The 20,850-nt window shown below is 51.4% G+C and overlaps 1 protein-coding gene across 4 annotated transcripts; it reads left to right on the top strand.

Moving 5' to 3' along the window:
• Window positions 1-3,127: 3,127 nt before the first annotated feature.
• On the top strand, window positions 3,128-20,850 carry CAPG (capping actin protein, gelsolin like). 4 transcript variants are annotated; one of them, XM_061155247.1, is made up of 10 exons: window positions 3,128-3,229; window positions 12,707-12,742; window positions 12,904-13,076; window positions 13,175-13,329; window positions 13,549-13,716; window positions 15,498-15,647; window positions 15,961-16,053; window positions 16,991-17,123; window positions 19,564-19,652; window positions 20,671-20,850. In XM_061155247.1, exons 2-10 carry the CDS (start codon window positions 12,720-12,722, stop codon window positions 20,734-20,736), a joined length of 1,050 nt encoding a protein of 349 aa, XP_061011230.1. In that variant the 5' UTR covers window positions 3,128-3,229; window positions 12,707-12,719; the 3' UTR covers window positions 20,737-20,850. The 4 variants fall into 4 exon arrangements, with proteins under 4 accessions (XP_061011230.1, XP_061011233.1, XP_061011231.1 ...); XM_061155250.1 differs by having other exon boundaries at window positions 3,147-3,229; window positions 12,907-13,076; XM_061155248.1 differs by lacking the exon at window positions 3,128-3,229 and adding an exon at window positions 6,138-6,237.

Genomic DNA, 20,850 nt, shown 5'->3' with positions numbered 1-20,850 from the left:
ATGAAGGACAGCACCTGGCACTGAGTGCCGACACTCAAAAGAGTGTCAGCTATTATTAGGACCTTAGAGTGGTGCTGAGGATCCAGTGTGGTCTTACCTGGGCAAACCTGTCCTGTCTTGGGCACAGTGCTCCACCTGAGCTTCTCTTGGCCTACTCATTTGTGCTGTATTGGACAGTCCCATTTTCCCAACCGGTCACCAAGGAAATTTGGGACCTCACTATCCATGAAGCCTCTGAGTACCCTTCAGTGCTTGAAAACAAACTTTTAAAGAAATATATCTATTTATTTGGCTGTGTCAGTTCTCAGTTTTGGCACATGGGATCTTTATTGCATCATGTGGCATCTTTCATTTGAGGTGCAGGCTTCTCTCTATTTGTGGCTTGCAGGCTCAGTAGCTGCGGCACGCAGGCTTAGGTTCCCACAACACGTGGAATCTCAGTTCCCTGAAAGTGAAATAAGTGAAGTGTTAGTGGCTCAGTCGTGTCCAACTCCTTTCGATCCCATAAACTGTAGCCCGCCAGGCTCCTCTGTCCATGGAATTCTCCAGGCAAGAATACTAGAGTGGGTAGCTATGCCCTTTTCCAGGGGATCTTCCCAACCCAGGGATTGAACCCAGGTCTCCTGCATTGCAGGCAGATTCTTTACTGTGGAACCACCAGGGAACTAGCCCATGTCCCCTGTATTGGAAGTCAGATTCTTAACCAGTGGACCACCAGGGAAGTCCCAGAAACAAACTTTTAAATTGTGAGCTTTATCCAGAAAATGGGCTTCCCTGGTGACTCAGATGGTAAAGAATCTGCCTGCAATGCAGGACCCAGGTTCACACCCTGAATCAGGAAGATCCTCTGGAGAAGGGAATGGCAACCCACTCCAGTATTCTTGCCTGGAGAATCCCAAGGACAGAGGAACCTGGCGGGTTATGGTCCATAGGGTCGCAAAGAGTTGGACATGGTAGAAGTGACTTAGTATGCACATTCAGAAAAGATAACCATCCAGACTCCTGGATGTTCCTCAGAGCAGCTGAAATGATCTAGAGAACTTCATTGTTGATCAGATTTAAAGGCTAGTAGCATCCTGAGTCAGTGTTTCTTCAATGAACATTTTGGGAGAATGTGATATGGAATGTTTAGGTATTGTGACAGAACCCTACCATCCCCCCAGGCTGAGGAAATGCAATAATTCAGCCTGATCTGCTCTTCTGGACTGGAGTCAGAAGAGCCAGAAGAGGGTGGACACCAGGTGGGAGGATAGTGTCTAAGCATTCCTCAGGAGTGGAGTGGAGTCCCTTGGTGTTGCCCAGATGGAAGCAGGTAGAACCAGGCTTTGAATTGTTTCCCTTATACCCCACCAGGCAGGTGGTGCTAGTGGTAAAGAACCCACTTGCCATTGCTGGAGATGTAAGAGACACAGGTTTGATCCCTGGGTCAGGAAGATCCCTTAGAGAAGGGCATGGCAGCACACTCCGGTATTCTTGCCTGGAGAATCCCATGGACATAGGAGCCTGGCGGGCTACAGTCCATGGGGTTGCATAGAATCAGACGTGATTAAAGCAACTTAGCATGCGCATATCAGACCCCATGCATCTGGTCCCATCACTTCATGGCAAATAGATGGGGAAACAATGGCAACAGTGACGGACTTTATTTTCCTGGGCTCCAAAATCACTGCAGATGGTGACTGCAGCCATGAAAATTAAAAGATGCTTGCTCCTTGGAAAAAAAGTTATGACCAACCTAGACAGCATATTAAAAAGCAGAGACATTACTCTGCCAACAAAGGTTCATCTAGTCAAAGCTATGGTTTTTCCGGTAGTCATGTATGGATGTGAGAGTTGAACTATAAAAAAAGCTGAGCACTGAAGAATTGATGCTTTTGAACTGTGGTGTTGGAAAAGACTCTTGGGAGTCCCTTGGATGGCAAGGAGATCAAGCCAGTCTGTCCTAAAGGAGATCAATCCTGAGTATTCATTGAAGGACTGATGCTGAAGCTGAAACTCCAATACTTTGACCACCTGATGCGAAGAACTCACTCATTTGAAAAGACCCTGATGCTGGGAAAGATTGAAGGCGGGAGGAGAAGGGGATGACAGAGTATGAGATGGTTGGATAGCATCACCGACTCAATGGACATGAGTTTGAGTAGGCTCTGGGAGTTGTTGATGGACAGGAAAGCCTAGCATGCTGCAGTTCATGGGGTTGTAAAGAGCTGGACACGACTGAGCAACTGAACTGAACTGAACCAGACCCCATCAGTGGGCCTTGGAGAAAGTCCTACTGGTTGCAGTTTTCCAAGCTGCTTGATAAAGTCCTCTTACTTCTGGGTCAAGGGGCCATGCCCTAATCCTGGTGCCTCTTGTCAGCTGACATCTTGCGGGGGTTGGCCTGCTGTGCATGGCTCTCTTCATTCAAAAGCCAGCGTGGGAGTGTGGACTGTTGGTGGTTCACTTAAAGAAGACCTGGCCTCCAAGTATGGACACTGGCTGGGCTGTTTCCCTCTGAATAAAGAGAAGGGTGGGGTGTTGTATCTCCTGCACCAGTTTGAAGCCACACTAGCCTGTATTAGGATCCTGGTTCTACTACTGAACTGGAAGTGTGACCCTGGACCTGTGACCCACCCTCTCTGAGCCTCCCAGAGGATTATCTATTAGGCAGCATAACGACAAATAGTTGTGAGGACTGAACGAGGTCACGTTTAAAGCACTAAATACAGGGACCTCCCTGGCAGTGCCGTGGTTAAAACACTGAGCTTCTGCTGCAAGGGGCATGGGTTCGGTCCCTGGTGGGGAAGTAAGATCCCAAATGCAGTGCGGGGCGTTGGGGGGTAGGGGGTCCGGGGTGGGGGGTGGTGGAATAAATAAATAAAAGATTTTAAAGCACGAGTAAAAGCAGGCACTAAAGGAGAAGTAGCTATTCCAGCTTAATCCAGCTCAAGGATCTAACAATTGAATGGGATGTGAACACAGTCTTGCTCTGGCCAAGTTTACCACATAGTAAGGTTGTTAGTTTCCCTAATACCAGCCCAAATTCTCAGCCCCTCTCGGTGCCGAGCCTCCACCGGAGGGACGACGGCGAGGGGCCCGGCCCTCCCCTCTGACTCAGTCGGGTAGGCGGGGAGGCTTCCAGCCGTTCACGTCGGGGACGGGGGCGGGGGCTGGGCTGGGGCCCGGGAGGAGAGGAGGGGAGGGCAGCAGGGACAGTGCCCGGAGCGAGCCAGCGAGGCGCAGACAGGCAAGTAGCGCTTGGGGTCTGACCAGCAGGCGCCTGAGTTTCCTCTGTAGGCTTCTGAGGGACTCAGCTGGTCACGGGGCACCCTGCTCCCCCCTCTTTTCTTAGGGCTGCATCCGCGTGTCTAATCACCTCTCCTCCTTTCCCCTAAGGCTGGGGGGGGGGGCGGCCCGTGCGAAAGAAATGTTTATTTTACTCCATTTGGGACCAACTGAGCATCTCTCACGGGGAGACTGGAGAGGGAGGAGAAATATGAGTCTGTTAAACAGAAGTTTTAGTGTTTGGTTACCAGATAATGTCAATAATAGCGTGTGTACTGTTAAGAGTTCCAAGAGCCTTGAGACTCCTAAATTCTTTTAAATGACCTGCTCTTTTGTTTCCTTGTTAGTTTGCAAACCCTCCTCCGCCCTCCTCGGTGATGGGGCCACCTTTTTTTTCAGCCGGGTGAGGCTCCAGTGTAGAAAGAGAGCAGTGAGTTGGATTCATCCTTGTGCCCTTGGTCACTGCAGAGTTTAGAGCCCCAGAGCCACTCAGGTTCTGCACTGGTGCACACTGGAGTGGACCGGCCTTGCTGGGGCGGGGTTCCGGAAGGGCGACAATGGAAAGTCAAACCCCAGGAGTGATCTGGGGTTTAACTTCCCATCTCTCTGCTAAATTGTGAACTGGGGGAGGAGGCAGGAGGATTGCTTCCAGAGATGCTGGGCACATGAACTGGGGTCCCAGGATAAATTCTCTGTTGGCCAGAGAAAGCCATCTAGGTTTATTGAGCACCTATTATTTGTTTAGTTGTTGCATAGTCTATCGGTCCTGTCCTAATCTTTTGTGAATCCATGGACTGCAGCCCGCCAGGCTTCTCTGCCCATGGGATCTCCCAGGCAAGGATACTGGAGTGGGTTGCCATTCCCTTCTTCAGGGGATCTTCCCAACCCAGGGATCCAACCTGCTTCTTCTGCAAGTCTCCTGCATTGCAGTCGGATTCTTTTACCACTGAGCCACCATCTATTATTTGCTTGTTAATTACACCATCTCATTTAATCTGCTTGTTTATCTTGATGCCCATTTTACAGATAAGGCACAGGGAGGCTACAGAAAGTTAAGTCACTTGCAAGAGGAAGCAAGTTGTGGTTCAGTTGCTCAGTTGTATCTGACTCTGCAATTCCATGGACTGCAGCCTGCCAGGAAGACGAAGCAGAATCAATAGTAATCAAACTGTTCAGTCTTTCCATTACACCAGACCCTCTTTTTAAGGACCTGGAGACACTCAGGTATCAGCTAGAGTCTGTGTTCTTTGAAGAGAACATTTAACTTCTCATCTTGTTCCGGTCCAGAAATTCTAACACGTGAATTGATTCTGCTCCACTGCCACTCCCTGGATGGGGCCCTGAAGGCCGAATCTTATCTTAAACTAGTCTGTTGATTAGCCCTGGGCCAGGCCTGGCCTGTATCTAGGGCAGATGGGCCAGAGTCCTGGTTTGAAAGGCCCTTAATTTCCTTCTGGAGTGTGTACAGATTCTAGCTGCATCCTCCCATACAGATTTAGGAGGGCATGGAAGCTTCTTTCCTTGCTCTGCCTGCCTCCCCCTGTGTGATCGTGGGCCAGTCACTTGTGCTCTCAGGGCCCCCCAGCCTCCTCTGGGAAGCAAATAAGCAAGTTGGACCGACTAGCTTCAGGGCCTTATGATGTGCTGAAGGCGAGATGGCCTCTGGGTAGAGCCAGAACCATGATTATTTTTATTGCTGTCCCTCAGAGCGCCTGAGGCTGAGAATGTGTGATAGTCAACATCTGGTGAATGAGAAGCTGAGCAAGGGTAGACTTGAGAGGCACCCAGCATGCGTGAGTGCCTGCTAAGTCATGTCCGTCTCTGTGCCACCCTGGGGACTGGAGCCCACCAGGCTCCTCTGTCCATGGGATTCTCCAGGCAAGAATACTGAAGTGGGCTGCTATGCCCTCCTCTGGGGGATATTCCTGACCCTGTATCTCTTATGTCTCCTGCATTGGCAAGTGGGTTCTTTACCTCTAGCGCCACCTGGGAAAGGCTTAGTGACTACAGGGCATTACAGACTAACTTGCACCCTTAGAATTACTATTGACTCATTAGGAATTTGACCAAGGATGTAAGCACTCAGTTAAGAGAGATTCAGATTCAGTGCTTGTTCCCAATGTCTGCGTGCATGCTAAGTCGCTTCAGTCGGGTCCCATTCTGTGGGACCCTGTGGACTGTAGTCTGCCAGGCTCCTCTGTCCATGAGATTCTCCAGGTAAGAATACTAGAGTGGGTTGCCATGCCCTCCTCCAGGGGATCTTCCCTACCCAGGGATTGACCCCGCATCTCTTTTGTCTCCTGCATTGACAGATGGGTTCGTTATCACTAGGACCACTTAGGAAACCAGCATGCAGGACAGTGCAAAGTCTGTGTTGCCCACCTCTGCCATTCCCTGGGAACTGAGCTTCAACAACTACAACAACAAAAGTCAAATGTAGTCATTCAGGCAAGGAGAAGGACAAGCCAGGGAGGAGGAAAAAGTGGTGCCAAGGCAGTGACCCCACCCAGGAAATGTGACTAATTCAGCTGAAGCCAGGGCCAGGCAGTCATGCCTGCCCCGGGCTGGTAAGCGGGGGAATGTGGCTAGTCTCCGCTTTCCTGTGGTTTTCCTTGCAGGCCCCAGACTCAGATCTGCTAGCTCTGGCCTGCCACCGCTGGCGGAGGCCACTGTGATGGGGAGGCTTGGAGCTGGGGTGGGTTTCCAGCCTCCGGGCAGTGGCGGGGCAGTTCTCTGAAGAGCCAGCCTGGTCGCAGTGTTGCTCTCCTCTGTTGGGCCCTGCCTGGCGGCCCAGCACAGTCCACCCCTTCCTGTGGAGGCGGGACCTCAGCACTAGCTGGGGCAGGAGCCCAGGGGTGGGGCTGATGGGTGGGGCCACCTGGAGGAAGAGTTGAGGGAAGTGAGAGACTGAGGTGGGGCTGGAGGAGCCTGAAAAGCAGAAGTGGGAGGAAGTGGAGCTGCGTGGAACAGGTGAAAGTGAAGGAAGGCTGAGGGAGGTCTGGTGTGGGGTGGGCTGGCTGGGACCCTTTTAGGTGGGCAGATGAGGGCAGACACAGAGACTCACGTCTCTGGAAGGCGCTTTGTCCAGGACTGGTGTGCCCCCTCCCCCAGCACACATACCGACACTGCTGTCCTGTCCAGTCCCTGGAGCCTTGTGGCTTCCCTGGGTGGGGATGAGGGACTCCTGGACCAGGGCTTGTCCTGGCTTGTGGAGAGGTGGTGTGTGACCTACTAACAGAGGCCACCACACCCGAGTGACCTGACCAGACTCCTGAAGGCCGTCTGCCAGCCCAGAGGTGCATTCAGCTTTGATGATACTTGTCCCTAAGACAGGATGGTGGTGTGACAGCAGATGGGTGGGCTGGAATGGGGGAGGGGGCAGGCCTAGTATTTGAATTCAGACCAAACTATGCCTCAGGGTTCATTATTTTTGCAAATTTAAGAAGAACCCTGATGGGGATCTGGCCAGCTGCCTAGGGTAGGGTAGGGTAGGGGGAGGTGAAGGTGGAGCCCGGAAAGGGTGGGTGTGTGTACATGTGCATACTCAGTCATGTCTGACTCTTTGCAACCCCATGGACTGTAGCTGGCCAGGCTCCTCTGTCCATGGGATTTTCCAAGCAAGAACACTGAAGTGGGTTGTCATTTCCTACTCCAGATGATCCTCCAAACCCAGGGATTGAACCCGCGTCTCTTTCATCTCCTGCATTGGCAGGCGGGTGCTTTACCAGCTGTGCCACCGGTTTGCACCTGGGAAAGGGTGGGAGTCCTACTTGGTGTCTGGGGAGGGAGCACTGACTGAGGATCCCCAGGTGAGGCTTCTAGACCCTGCAGCTCCTGTGAAAGCCCAGGTTCCTGGCTGGGAATAGTGGTGTCATCTCTAGTATTGACACTCACCTCTGACTCTTTCTTGGGCAGAGGGGTAGGAGCTGTTGGCATTTCACACCTAAGGGCAAACGATGAAGGGACCTGTTGGGAATCAGTGGAATCAGAATCTGAGAAGGGTGCAGACAGCATGGAGCACCTGTCATCCTTACAGTTGATAGGCATTGCTGGAAAGGTCTGCATAACCAACTCCCCCACTCCCAATGTGTCCTCAAAGGCCGACTCCTTCCTAAGTCAGGACCTTGGGACAGCCAGCAGGGCACCCATCCTCCCCTCCATCCCTGGCCCCTGATTCCTGCCTCCAGGGCTGCTCCTCCCTGTTGAAATCCTGGGTTATCTCTTAGGCTCCATCTGGTCTGATCATTGGAGCTCAACAAGTCCAGTTGATCCTGAGTGCCTGCAGGCTACTGGGCACAGCCCGAGGTTCCAGGCCAAATATGGTTCCTTCCTGAAAGGCCCTTATAGTCGAGTCGGGGAGATGGCCAGGCCTGTAACTCAGCACGCTGTGGCGGAGTGGGAAAAAGTAAAAGGTTTTAACATAAGAAGTGTAGAAGCCGCTCCCCTGTGAGGTGGTGAGTTCCCCACCAGGAGAAGCATTCAAGAAGAAAATGGTGAGGGATGTATGGATTTCTGTGCTGTGCTTATGTCTGGGTATGTGTTGGGAGGCAGATCTGGAGCGTGTGTGTGTGTGTGTGTGTGTGTGTGTGTTAGTCTTTCAGTCGTGTCCAACTCTTTGTGACCCTATGAACTGTAGTGCGCCGGGCTTCTCTGTCCATGGAATTCTCCAGGTGAGAATACTAGAGTGGGTAGCCATTTCCTTCTCCAGGGGATCTGCTGGATCCAGGGATCGAACCTGGGTCTCCTGCATTGCAGGCAGATTCTTTACTGTCTGAAGCACAAGGAAACCTGAGTATTAAATAAACATTCTTCTAATGCTGACATCTGATTCTTTGACATTCCACACCTAGGGGAAGTTTGCTGTGGTCCCCTGGAAGTGATGGCTTCCTGCTTCACAGCTTCACATCCTCTAGAGACCATGAGACTTGTGGGTTGTTCTTCATTCCTGGGCCCCTTCACAATGCCAAGCTCCCAGCAGAGACCTAGAATGGAACTGAATAGACCTTGTCGTGGGCTGCTTGAGGAATGCAGAAGTGCTGGGCGTGTCCCCTGCTCTACCTGAGACATGGAGCTATCAGGTCACACTCTAAGACGCCTGTGAGCAGAAGTGAAGGTTATGCTCCCAGGTGAGGGAGCTGAGAGAACTCCCAGAGAAGGACAAAGCCGCCAAATGACAGCTGAGGCTTGAAATGGGTCTGGAGGAGTGGCGGGGCTTTGATGGTCCTAAGGGTTGAGGTTTGCACTAAGGAAGCTGAGGGGCTGTGGGCTCGGGCAGAGGGGTTGTGGGGAGAGGACGAGTGACAGGCCAATGTCAGTGGGCGCTTGGTGGAGGCCGGGGAGCAGCGTTAGAGCCACCTGGAACTTCTCTAGCACTGATACTCAGGCTCCACCCTGGAGAGTCTGGTTTTAACTGGCCTGGACATGGGGATTTTTTTAAAAAACCCAGATGACTCTAATATGCAGGCAGATAGACATGCTGTTCTGGACACAGTTAACTGGCAGAATCAGAACCACCTGGGACATAGTTCAAATGCTGATGCCCCACTCCAGACCCATGGAATCAAGTCTCCAGGCCTGGGCTTTGAAGTTTTTGTAAGATCCCAACTTAGTTCTTCTGCAATGCAGAAGATAGTTCTTCTGCAGTGCAGGAGCTGCAAGAGACATGGGTTCAATCCCTGGGTGGGGAAGATCCCCTGGAGGAGGGCATGGCAACCCACTCTGGTATAATTGCCTGGAGAATCCCATGGACAGAGAAGCCTGGTGTGCTACCATCCATGGGGTCGCAAAGAGTCAGATGTGACTGAAGTGACTTAGCACACGCACTCACAACGTAATTCTAATGGGTGGCCAGACTGGAAAGCCAGAGAGATGAGGGACAGGCAGCCAGCCGCTCTCAACAAAACGCTGCGGTGGCTCTCGGAGGCCGGCACCCCACGTATGGTCTGCCTGCTGTTGAGTTATGGCCTGAGCTCTTAGGTCAGGAACAACAACAAAAAATAGCTGACAATGAGCACGCCATTTCTGTCCCTGAGCTCTACCCCTCCGGCTTGTGCTTGGGGGTGGCCACCTCACCGCTTGGGGCCTGAGTCACAGGCTGAGCTGTCTGTTGCAGGGGATGTGGGCACAGCATGTGACCCTCTGTGGGACTGAGAATCATTGTTTCCTTCCCCAAACCTCCCACTCACTGCCTGCCCCCCTCCCTTGGGGAAGTGTGATTCCAAAAAAATGCCTTCAGCTGTGTTTTGAGTAGGGCTTCCCCGGTGGCTCAGTGGTAAAGTATCTGCCAGTACAGGAGCCCCAGGAGACGTGGCTTCCATCCCTGGATGGGGAAGGTCCCTTGGAGTAGGAAATGGCAACCCACTCCAGTATTCTTGCCTGGAGAAACCCCATGGACTGAGAAGCCTGGTGGGCTAGAGTCCATGGGGCTGCAGAGTCAGACACGACTCAGCACACACGTACTATGTTGTAAATTAGGAAAGAAAAGCAAAGTCATTATTCACATGGTATTTTACACCCATGGCCACTGCTCCTATTTCTTTTTTGTTTCCTACTCAGACTCCACACCCTCTGCTCTCCCTAAAAGCACTCTTTGCACTTCCTGCTTCCCCAGCCCCCCAAGAGTCTCCTAATGGTGACTTTCAACCCTGAAATTCTCCAGGTCCTTCTTTTGCACCACTGGGGCTCCCACTGTGTGACAGTTCTTGACTGTGTGAGCTCTGCATTTTCAGTCAAAGAAATCCTCTAGAATTGGGCACATAGGAAAGAGTGAGTGAAGCTATAGCTACTGCAGTTGCTAATTTTTAGAAAGATAACATTTAAAAAAATTTTATTTATGTATTTATTGGCTACACTGGGTCCTTGTTGCTGCGTGCAGGCTTTCTCTAATTTCGGAGAGTTGGAGCTACTCTCTAGTTGTGGTGTGCGGGCTTCTCTTGTTATGGAGCACAGATTCTGGGGCGCTCAGTAGTTGTCGCTCCCAGGCTTTAGAGCTTAGTTTCAGTAGTTGGGTCCCACAGGGCTCAGTAGTTGCCCTGTGGCATGTGAAAGCTCTCTAGACCAGGGATCGAACGTGTGTCCCCTGCATTGGCCATCGGACTCTCAACCACTGGACCACCGGGGAAATCCAGAAGACAATATTTTTTTAAATGCTTGCCTTGAGCATTTTTTTTCCCCTAAATAGCTTTTGTCCAAAAAAAGTTGCTCTTACTGTCCTACAGAATAAAGATGATATTCATCATCCTGGTATTTGAGGGATGCTGGGCACATAGAAGTGATAGCTAATGCCTGGGAATGGAGGAAATTCCTTAGGTAGGGAGTTTAGAATTCGAGAAGGCGCTAAGTCTAATGTTAGCTGTAGGTTTTTCTGTTTGTTTTTTTTTTCTGGGATTTTTTTGTTCGGTTTTGGTAGATGCCTTTTATTAGGCTAAGGACATTCCCTTCTGGAACTTCCCTGGCGGTCTAATTGTTAAGACTGTGCTCCCATTGCAGGGATAAGACTGGTTAAGACTGGTCTTCCCTTGTGGCTCAGCTGGAAAAGAATTTGCCTGCAATGCCGGAGATCTGGGTTCAATCCCTGAGTTGGGAAGATCCCCTGGAGAAGGGAAAGGCTACCCACTCCAGTAGTCTGGCTTGGAGAATTCCATGGACTATGTAGTCCATAGGGTCACAAGAGTCGGACATGACTGAGCGACTTTCACTTTCTTTCCCATTGCAGGGGCCATGCATTTGATCCCTGGTTGGGGAGCTAAGATCCCAGATGCCCCACAGCGTGGCCCCCCAAAAAAGAGGAAATTCCCTTCTATTCCTAGTTTGCTGAAAGCTTTTTTTAAATAAAAAATGGATTAGAATTTTTCTAAATGGTTTGTCTTTATCTATAGAGATGATTTTATGTTTGTTTATATGTCTTGTCAATAGGGTGGATTACATTGATTTTTCAGATGTTAAAACCAACTTTGCATTTCTGGAGTAAACCCTGTTTAGTCATAATGTTTCATCTTTCTATATATTTCTGAATTCCATGTGCTAAAATTTTGTCAGGTTTTTTTCTTGTGTTCATGAGGGATCTTGGTCTAATCTCCTTTTCTATATTTTTATCTGATTTTGTTACATGAGGAAAATGGTGGCAGCATGGGATGGATTGTGAAGGATTGGCATTATGCCTTCCTTAAGTTTTTGGTAGAATTTATCTGTACTTGGAATTTGGGGGTAAGTAGATTTTAAGTACCATTTCAGTTTCTTTTGGGATTCCCTAATAGCTCAGTTGGTAAAGAATCCGCCTGCAATGCAGGAGACCCCAGTTCGATTCCTGGGTGGGGAAGATCCACTGGAGAAGGATAGGCTACCCCCTCCAGTATTCCTGGGCTTCCCTTGTGGCTCAGCTGGTAAAGAATCTGCCCGCAATGCGGGAGACCTGGGTTCGATCCCTGGGTTGGGAAAATTCCCTGGAGAAGGGAAAGGCTACCCACTCCAGTATTCTGGCCTGGAGAATTCCATGGACTGTATAGTGCATGGGGTCTCAAAGAGTCAGACACGACTGAGTGACTTGCACTTTCACTTTCAGTTTCTTTAGTAGATATTAGAAGCCTTCAAATAATCTATTTCTTCTTCTGTTTTAAAAAATTATTTATCATTTGGCTGTGCTGAGTCTTAGTTGTGGCATGTGGAATCTTTTGTTTTGCATGTGGGATCTAGTTCCCTGACCAGGGATAGAATCCCGGGCCCCCTGTGTTGGGAGCACAGAGCCTCAGCCACTGGACCACCAGGGAAGTCCCCTCTAGTTCTTGTTGAGTGAACTTGCATAATTTGTGTCCTTCAAAGACTTTGCCCATTTCATATAAGTTGTTGACTATATTGGCATAAAGTTTTTGTGATATTTTGTTTATCCTTTTAATATTTGTAGAATCTGTAATGGTGGTCATCTCTCTTGTTTCTGTATTGGAAATTTGTATCTTTTCTTTTACTTAATCAATTTGTCAAAAGGGTCATCAATTTTTTTCGAGGTTTCCAAAACCCAGCTTCATCGATTTTCTCTATTTTTTTGGTTTCCTATCCATTGATTTTAAGTTATTGATTTTAGACTTTTCAAATATAAGCCGTTATTGCTTAAAGAGGCATATCCCAGCCTCATGCAATGCCCAGAACTAGGACTCCTGTCTAGAAGCAGCAGAGGTCACAGCAAGGGGAAGACCCTGGCCCAGGGAGCCCAAGACCTGGCTTTCACCAGCCACTCACTAGTCACTGTGTCACTTGGGATTTAGACTCTCTGAGCCTCAGTTTCTTTGCCTGAACAATGGAGCCAGGCAAAGAAATCTGCTCTTGGAGATGAATTAGTTGATGAATAGTGAAGCACTTGGCCTCCCGGAAGGACCTCCCCAGACCAACGTGAAGGCGGGTACTCATGACATTTGTAATCATAATGGCTTTGATTCTGTCTTTGCAGATCCAGAAACAGCATGTACTCACCCATCCCCCAGAGGTAGGCTGTGCACCCCTTCCCCTTTCACCCCTCTCCTCTTCACTTCCAAGGGCGGCCCCTCCTCTCCCCCACACCGCAGTCCCCAGGCCTGCCCCAGGTCACTCTGCTTGTGTCCACCGTGTGTGGGCCTCGGCCTTCACCAGCCCACTCCCCTCCTGCAGCAGCTCTCCGTTCCCACCGACCGTGAAGCTCCCTGGCCTGCACATATGGAGGGTGGAGAAGCTGAAGCCAGTGCCGGTGGCCCCTGAGAACTACGGCATTTTCTTCTCGGGAGACTCCTATCTGGTGCTGCACAATGGCCCTGAAGAGCTCTCCCACCTGCACCTGTGGATCGGTAAGGGAGGGAGCTGGGAGGCCTGGTGGTGGGGGGTGCTGGCCCGGGCAGGGGTCGGGTCTGGTCTAGATCTCACCAGCAACTTCCCCCCACCCCAGGCCAGCAGTCTTCCCGGGACGAGCAGGGGGCCTGCGCCATGCTGGCCGTGCACCTCAACACCCTGCTTGGAGAGCGGCCCGTGCAGCACCGAGAGTCACAGGGCAATGAGTCCGACCTCTTCATGAGCTACTTCCCCCGTGGCCTCAAGTACCAGGTCAGAACCCACTGCCCACACCCTCTCCTGTGTGTTGTCCCTGAGCTCCCCTTCCCGCTGGTCATGACCCAGCAAAAGGCCCAAGGCTACTCAGGGCTGGGGTCTCCCCCCACCCGTTTCCTGCTTGCCTGCTTTCCTTCCTGCCCAGTGGGAGGGGGCATGGGATGCTGGTGGGAGGGGACGGCGGGGGCCCACTCAGGCTGGCCATCCGGGCTGCAGGAAGGCGGCGTGGACTCGGCGTTTCACAAGACCTCCCCAGGGACCGCCCCGGCCGCCATCAAGAAACTCTACCAGGTGAAGGGCAAGAAGAACATTCGTGCCACCGAGCGGGTGCTGAGCTGGGACAGTTTCAACACAGGGGACTGCTTCATCCTGGACCTGGGCCAGGTAGGTGGGCAAGGCTGACTGAGCACTGGCTCATGCTAGCACTGTGTGTGTCTCTCTTTTTTATGACTGTGCTGGATCTTAGTTGTGGCATCAGGGATCTAGTTCCCTGACCAGGGATTGAACCTGGGGCACCCTGTGTTGGGAGCCCGGAGCCTTAACCGTTGGACTGCCCAGGAAGTCACTGAGTTGTTTTGTTTTTTTTTTTTCCCAGTCACACTGTGCACACAGCTTGTAGGATCTTAGTTCCCCAACCAGGGATTGAAATGGGGGCCACAGCAGTGAAAGTGCCAAGTCCTAAGCACTGGACCTCCGGGAACTCCTTGGCGCTGTTTTAAAGGGCAGGGACTAGGAAGCCATAGCAGAGGGAAAGGGGCTGAGAAGCTGTAAGCCCATTCCAAGTGGGGTCACTGCGACTGTTAGAAGACATCCCTGTATTTGCTTGGACAGAAACCTCCCTCTGCTGTCTAGTCTTGGCCTCTAACCCTGAGTCTACTCTCTAGTGCTCCTGGAACCTTTGAAGCTCTGAGTTAGCTGCCTCCCATCCCATGCGTTAGTCAGTTCATTCAACTCTTCACTTGGTGAATCTATGGCACCTGCTCTGAGCCAGCATGTGTGCGTGCTAAGTCACTTCAGTTGTGTCCAACTCTTTGTGACTCCATGAACCCTGCCAGGCTCCTCTGTTCATGGGATTCTCCAGGCAAGAATACTGGAGTGGGTTGCCATGCCCTTCTCCAGGGGATCTTCCTGACCCAAGGGTTGAACCTGCATCTCATATGTCTCCTGCATCAGCAGGCAGGTTCTTTACCACTAGCGCCACTTGGGGACCACAAGTTGTTGGCCCAGGGCAGGCAGCGAAGGCGGGGCCTGTCACTGGCTGTATTATAACCCATGACAGGATGTGATGAGGGTCCTCTTAGGAGCAGTGGGATGGGCTGGGGGAGCTTATGGCAGTGAGGGGCCTTCTAGGCCAAGCCACTGCCCCAGGAAAGTGCCGTTTGACTAGACTAGGGGAAATGCCATTCCAGGGGAAGGTGATGGGTGAGCTGAGGCGCTGAGCAGAAGGGCACAGACATGCCTGTCGACAGCCAGGAAGGATACAGCCTGACTTGGACCCAGGGTGGGGACAGGACCAGTGGGAGTGGAAAGTGCTAAGGATCTGGAGGAGACTGAGTCTTTGAGGGTCTGGACTGCACCTGTTGTGCTAAAGATTTGGAACAGGAAGAGGAACCTGGATGCTGTTTAGAAGGAGGACTGGAAGCAGTGAGATGGAGGCAGGGGACCTGCTCAGTAGAGCTGATGAGGGCCATGCCTGGTGAGTGCACAGAGGCACCTGAGATGCTGGGCCCAGGGCTGCTATTCACCTGTTCACCCATTCACCCTTTCATTCGCTCACTCACCAATTCTTTCATGCATAAATATTTATTCTGGGCCTAAAGACGTGCCTGTTTCTGTTTGGCACTGAGCATATAGCAGTGGGTCTCAAGTCATGCCAAACAAAACAAAACCCTTCATGCCCTAATGAGGCTTACTTTCTAGTCAGGGAAGATAGATTATTAATAAGATAAAGATGTTTTAATATATGACACAAGTGATGTGGAAAAAAATAAAGTCTGTGGAAGATGGGAGTGTGGGGCAGAGAAATGCTGTCTCAGAGACTGTCATTCCTGTCCCCAGAGGCCTTGCTTCCCTTGCCTTCTTGCTTGTCTTTGTTCGTCTTGCCTCAGTTCTGCAGAGGACAGGATGCAAGTGGCTCTAACCTGAGCCTCCCCACTTCCTTCTAGAACATCTTTGCCTGGTGTGGTGCGAAGTCCAACATCCTGGAGCGGAACAAGGCACGGGACCTGGCTCTAGCCATCCGGGACAGCGAGCGGCAGGGCAAGGCCCACGTGGAGATCATCACCGATGGGGAGGAGCCTGCCGACATGATCCAGGTTGAGAGATGTGGGGGTAGCAGGAGGGTGGCCTCTGCTTGAGGCCCCCAAGAGGGGCAGTGATAACAGCAGGAGGGCTGTAGGGGCATCTGGGGCCCTGCTTAGGGCTTGGCTGGCTCATCAGGTGCCTTGGTGGGACTCAGAGTCAAGTACCCCTTGGGACGAAGGGACTGGTATCCAGGGACTGAGCCCTCCCCAGCTCTGCCCGGCCCCTTGTGCAGACATGGGTGTGGGGGTGGGAGTGAGGGGGTGGTCCTGGGCATGATAGGTGCCCAGGAATCCCTGGAAACGTGGCCTGCCGTCGTCCCTGCAGGTCTTGGGTCCAAAGCCGTCTCTGAAGGAGGGTAACCCTGAGGAAGACCTCACAGCTGACCGGACAAACGCCCAGGCTGCGGCTCTGTATAAGGTGGGTGCCCCTGGCCTGCCCTGGGACCAGGCAAGGGTGTGATCTTGATGCTTGTGGGGCTGAGAGGAGAGGAGAAAGCAGTGGGCAGGTGGGGCCAGGCCCCAGGGTGGTTTATCAGGGCATGGAGTGAGGGGAGGACAGGAAATGGGTGCTCGGCCCTCCTGGGGAGGTGAATGTCACTTCCCTTCCAGCACATTCTTAGATATGGAGGTTTGAAACAAGCCAATGCTAAAACTTTACTGTTTTGGTTTTTTAAAAATATCTATTTATTTATTTATTAATTATTTGGCTGTGTTGGGTCTTAGTTGTGGTGCACAGGCTTCCCTAGTTGCAGCCCACAGTCTTCTTTCTAGTTGTTGCATTTGAGCTTAGTTGTCCCATGGCATGTGGGATCTTAGTTCCCCAACCAGGGGTCAAACCTGCATCCCCTGCATTGCATATACTGAAAAGAAGTGTTAGTTGCTCAGTCACGTCCAACTCTTTGCAACCCCATGGACTGTAGCCCCCTAGGCTCCTCTGTCCATGGAATTCTCCAGGCAAGAACACTGGAGTGGGTAGCCGTTCCCGTCTCCAGGGGATTTTCCCGACCCAGGGATTGAACCCCAGTCTTCTCCATTGCAGGCAGATTCTTTACCATCTGAGCCACGAGGGAAGTCCCTGAACTGTACCTTTTTGGCATTCTTTGCATTTACTTGTTAATTTGGAGTCTACTTAATTGCCACGGATTCAGGGGCTCTGGGAGGCGGTGATTGAGGCTGAAGTGGGGTGGGGGTTGTCTGGGATTTGCCTATCAGCTGTCAGTTCTTCCCCTTCGTCCGGCCTGCTGTTCAGCCTGGTGTGGTGGGTGGCACATCTACTGGAGGGGGCTGCTCCTTGGTGGAGGTCAGAGCTCTGAACTTCAGGGAGGAGGGTGACAGCACTGCCCACTCCCCCCCAGGTCTCTGACGCCACTGGGCAGATGAACCTGACCAAGCTGGCCGATTCCAGCCCCTTCGCCCTCGAGCTGCTGATACCCGACGACTGCTTTGTGCTGGACAACGGACTCTGCGGCAAGATCTACATCTGGAAGGGTGCGTGTGGCTGCTCCACACCAGCCTGAGGCCCCTGTGGCCTCTCTAACCAGGAAGGCTTCCCACGGGAAGGCTCAGCCAGTCCATAGGCACCTGGCTCAGTGAGCCTCCGTGGCTGACGGTTAATTCCTGGCAAGGGTTCTGCACCTTCAGCCCACCTCTGAATCACCCGAGGGCCCTGTTAAGACCCAGAGCGAACCACACCCCTGAGACTCTGATTCTCGAGGTCTGGGCTTCCCAGGTGGTGCTAGTGATAAAGAACTCACCTGGCAATGCAGGAGACATAAGAGACACAGCTTCAGTCCCTGGGCAGGGAAGATCCCCTGGAGGAGGGCAGGGTAACCCACTCCAGTACCCTTGTCTGGAGAATTCTATGGACAGAGGAGTCTGGTAGTCTACAGTCCATGGGATCGCGGAGAGTTGGACATGACTGAAGTGACTTTGCACGCATGAGACTTTGCAGGCTCTGGGAACCGTCTATCGGGTTCCCAGGTCTTGCTGCTTACTTTGTGTTGAGGACCACTTGCCACAGAGCTCTCCAAGGCCTTCAGTGCCACTGGCACCCTGGCTTCTGCCCGTCTGCCTTGACTGTGACCAATTCTAGATATGAAATCTCACCTTATGCACTGGGTAGCGAACTGGTAGGGCTTGTTTTTCTGAGAGGTTGTATTGGCTGGAAGTGAAACACCCTTGGGCAGAAGCCTGTTTGCTAGATCAGACTCTGAAAATATTGTAACAAAGCTCTGAGTCTGTGAGTAATTCTCTGTGCTTGTCTTTTCTTGTTTTTTTTTTCCCCCACTATGCTGGGTCTTTGTTGCTGCATGCAGGCTTCCTCTAGTTGCGGTAGCAGGGGCCTGCTCTTCGTTGTGATGCTTGGGTTTCTCATTGTGGTGGCTTCTCTTGTTGTGGAGCACAGGCTTTAGGTGGATAGGCTTCAGTAGTTGCAGCTCGCGGTTGTGGCGCATGGGCTTAGTTGCTCGGAGGCATATGGAATCTTCCCAGAGCAGGGATCAAACCTGTGTCCACTGCATTGGCAGGTGGATTCTTATCCACTGTAACACCAGGGAAGTTCTGTGTCTTTTCTTGTTCTTGAATGTGTCTTGACTGCCCAGATTATAAACCTCTTGAAAGGAATCACATTCTCTCTAGTGCCTTGACGAGATAGCATTTGCTCAGTAAATATTTGTGACATGAACCAAGGCCAGAAGAAATTTCCAGCCAGGATGATGGAGAAGTGTTAGGTGTTGTAACTTGGCAGCTACTAGGCATCACACTCTTGCCTCAGGGAAGGACCAGGAGTGGCAAGGCACAGGGCAGGTTTCCAAGAGGTGAGAAGGATGGTGGTGGGGGCAGGGGGGAGGATTGTGCTGCTGGGGCTGTCTTTGCACTCCAGGCTTCCCTGTCTTTCACCATCTCCAGGAGTTTGCTCAAACTCATGTCCATTGAGTCAGTGATGCCATCCAACTGTCTCATCCTCTTCCTGCCCTTATTCTTTTCCAGCATCAGCGTCTTTTCCAATGAATCATCTCTTTGCATCAGATGGCCAAAGTATTGGAGCTTCAGCTTCAGCATCAGCCCTTCCAAAGAATATTCAGGGTTGATTTCCTTTAGAATTAACTGGTTTGCTCTGGTTTGGAAGTGTCTTTAGCCCCAAGCAAAGAATGGAGAAACAAGAAACTTGGGAGCTGGGAAGAGAAGCATCAGGCAATCACAGAGGAAGGATACAGCACATTAATCTCAGATACACTGTGGCTAACTAGCGTTTTAACAGACTGGCTGAAGAGCCAACCACAGTTGACAACATTGTTTCCTTGGAAAAATGCCTCCAGGTGGAGCAGGGTTTGGTTAAAGGCGAGAAGGGAGGGCACGGCTGTTCCTTTTTACTGACTCTTAGTTGGTATAACCATTAGGCTGATGTTGGCATCTAGCTTGTGGGAGTAAGATTGCAGTAAATCATGCCCTTTTTTTCTGTCCAATTTAATTTTGCAAGAAAGGCTTGATAACAGTACAGTTGACAGACTCAACAGGCGAGGGGCCCTGGAGAGGGAGAGAGGGGCCTGAGTGTCTCATGCGGGGGCAACATTAGTTCTCCCTGAATATCCGTGGGGTCCTGGCCCGAGCGAAGACTCTGATGATTGGAGCGGGCAGAGGGCTGTTTTCAGCTGGAGCTGTGAGTTGGGAGAGGCTGACTTCTCACTGAGCCCCCTTAGAGTGTTCTTAGCGCCTCCTGGTCCATTTATTTTAAAAGTGCCAGCTATTCTGTGGGCGTGTGTGCTCCGTTGCTCAGTTATGCCTGACTCTTTGTGACCCCATGGACTGTGTAGCCCACCGGGCTCCTCTGTCCATGGAATTTGGACCTCCTTAAATCTCCTCGAGACAAATGGGATGTGGGCTCGAGAGGGTCCCTGCTCTTTTAAAATTTCTCCTCCTTATGATCCAGGGCGCAAAGCTAATGAGAAGGAGCGGCAGGCGGCCCTCCAAGTGGCCGAGGACTTTATCGCCCGCATGCGGTACGCCCCAAACACTCAGGTGAGGAGCCCTCCCTGGGCCAGCGCACCCTCTTCCTAAGACTCTTCCCTGGCCCCCTGCCCCTTGGACTGGACAAGAAGAGTGAGAAAGCCCAGGGCACAGTCATGAGCAGTCAGGCCTCCCCTCCCAGAACCACCCAGTGGGAAGGCCCTTCCCAGTCCTTCAGAGTTTTACAGTACATGTTATTTTCTTTCTTTCTTTTTTTTTCAACTTGTTAATGCACTTAAAAAATTTTTTTAATTTGTTTTTAATTAATTAATTAATTAAGGATAATTAATAATTAATTGTTTTACAGTGTTGTGTTGGTTTCTGCCATTTGACAATGTGAAGCAGCCCTAAGAATACGTATGTCCCCACTCTCTTGAATCTCCCTCCCACCCCCACCCCACCCACACTCCATCCTCCCCCTCTAGGTTGTCACAGACCCCCAGGCTGAGCTCCCTGGGTTACACAGTAACTTCCCACTAGCTATTTTTACACGTGGTAGTATATATATGTCAGTGCTGCCCTCTCAACTTGTCCTAGCCTCTCCTATCCCTGCTGTGTCCACAAGTCTGTTCTCTCTGTCTGCATCTCTGTTCCTGCTCTATAAATAGATTCATCAATATCATTTTTCTAGATTCCATATATATGCGTTATTATACTACATTTGTTTTTCTCTGACTCACTTCACCCTGTATAACAGGCTCGAGGTTCATCCACCTCACTAGCACTGATTCAAATGCGTTCCCCTTCATGACTGAGTAATATTCCACAATACATGTTCTTTTCTCCCCTGGGAGTCCTGCTAGCCGAGTGTGCCTCTGGATGACTCATGTGGCTCTTCTGGGCCATGGTTTCTAGCTAGTTCTGCCCCTTCTCACTGTTTTCTCAGCCCATGTCCCTGTAATCTTTCTTGTCTCTTGGCTTATCTGGAAGAGCATCACTGGCTGGAAGGCCTGGTGCCCAGTACCCTCCTCCCTGGCTCTGGACGAGGTGGCAGCCTTGTGAGCCAGAGTCTCCCCTGTTATCCCTACAGGTGGAGATTCTGCCCCAGGGCCGCGAGAGTGCCATCTTCAAGCAATTCTTCAAGGACTGGAAATGAGGGCGGGCATCTCTCTGCCCCTACCTCCTACCCACCTGCTCCTCCTCTGGCCTCCTGCTCAGTGCTGAGGTGCCCCTGCCCATGGTCAATAAAGGAGACCAGTGCTTTTCTTGC

This window comes from Dama dama, chromosome 11 (assembly GCF_033118175.1).
Source record: "Dama dama isolate Ldn47 chromosome 11, ASM3311817v1, whole genome shotgun sequence".
NCBI classification, from domain to species: Eukaryota; Metazoa; Chordata; class Mammalia; order Artiodactyla; family Cervidae; genus Dama; species Dama dama.
The sequence above is the reverse complement of the archived record's forward strand: the minus strand, read 5'-3'. Positions and strand labels throughout refer to the sequence as shown.

Coding starts and splice junctions, on each gene's coding strand:
- CAPG (XM_061155247.1), top strand. CDS start 12,720: ATGTACTCACCCATCCCCCAGAG. Junction 13,077..13,174: donor CCACCTGCACCTGTGGATCG/GTAAGGGAGGGA, acceptor CCCCCACCCCAG/GCCAGCAGTCTTCCCGGGAC. Junction 15,648..15,960: donor AGCCTGCCGACATGATCCAG/GTTGAGAGATGT, acceptor TCGTCCCTGCAG/GTCTTGGGTCCAAAGCCGTC.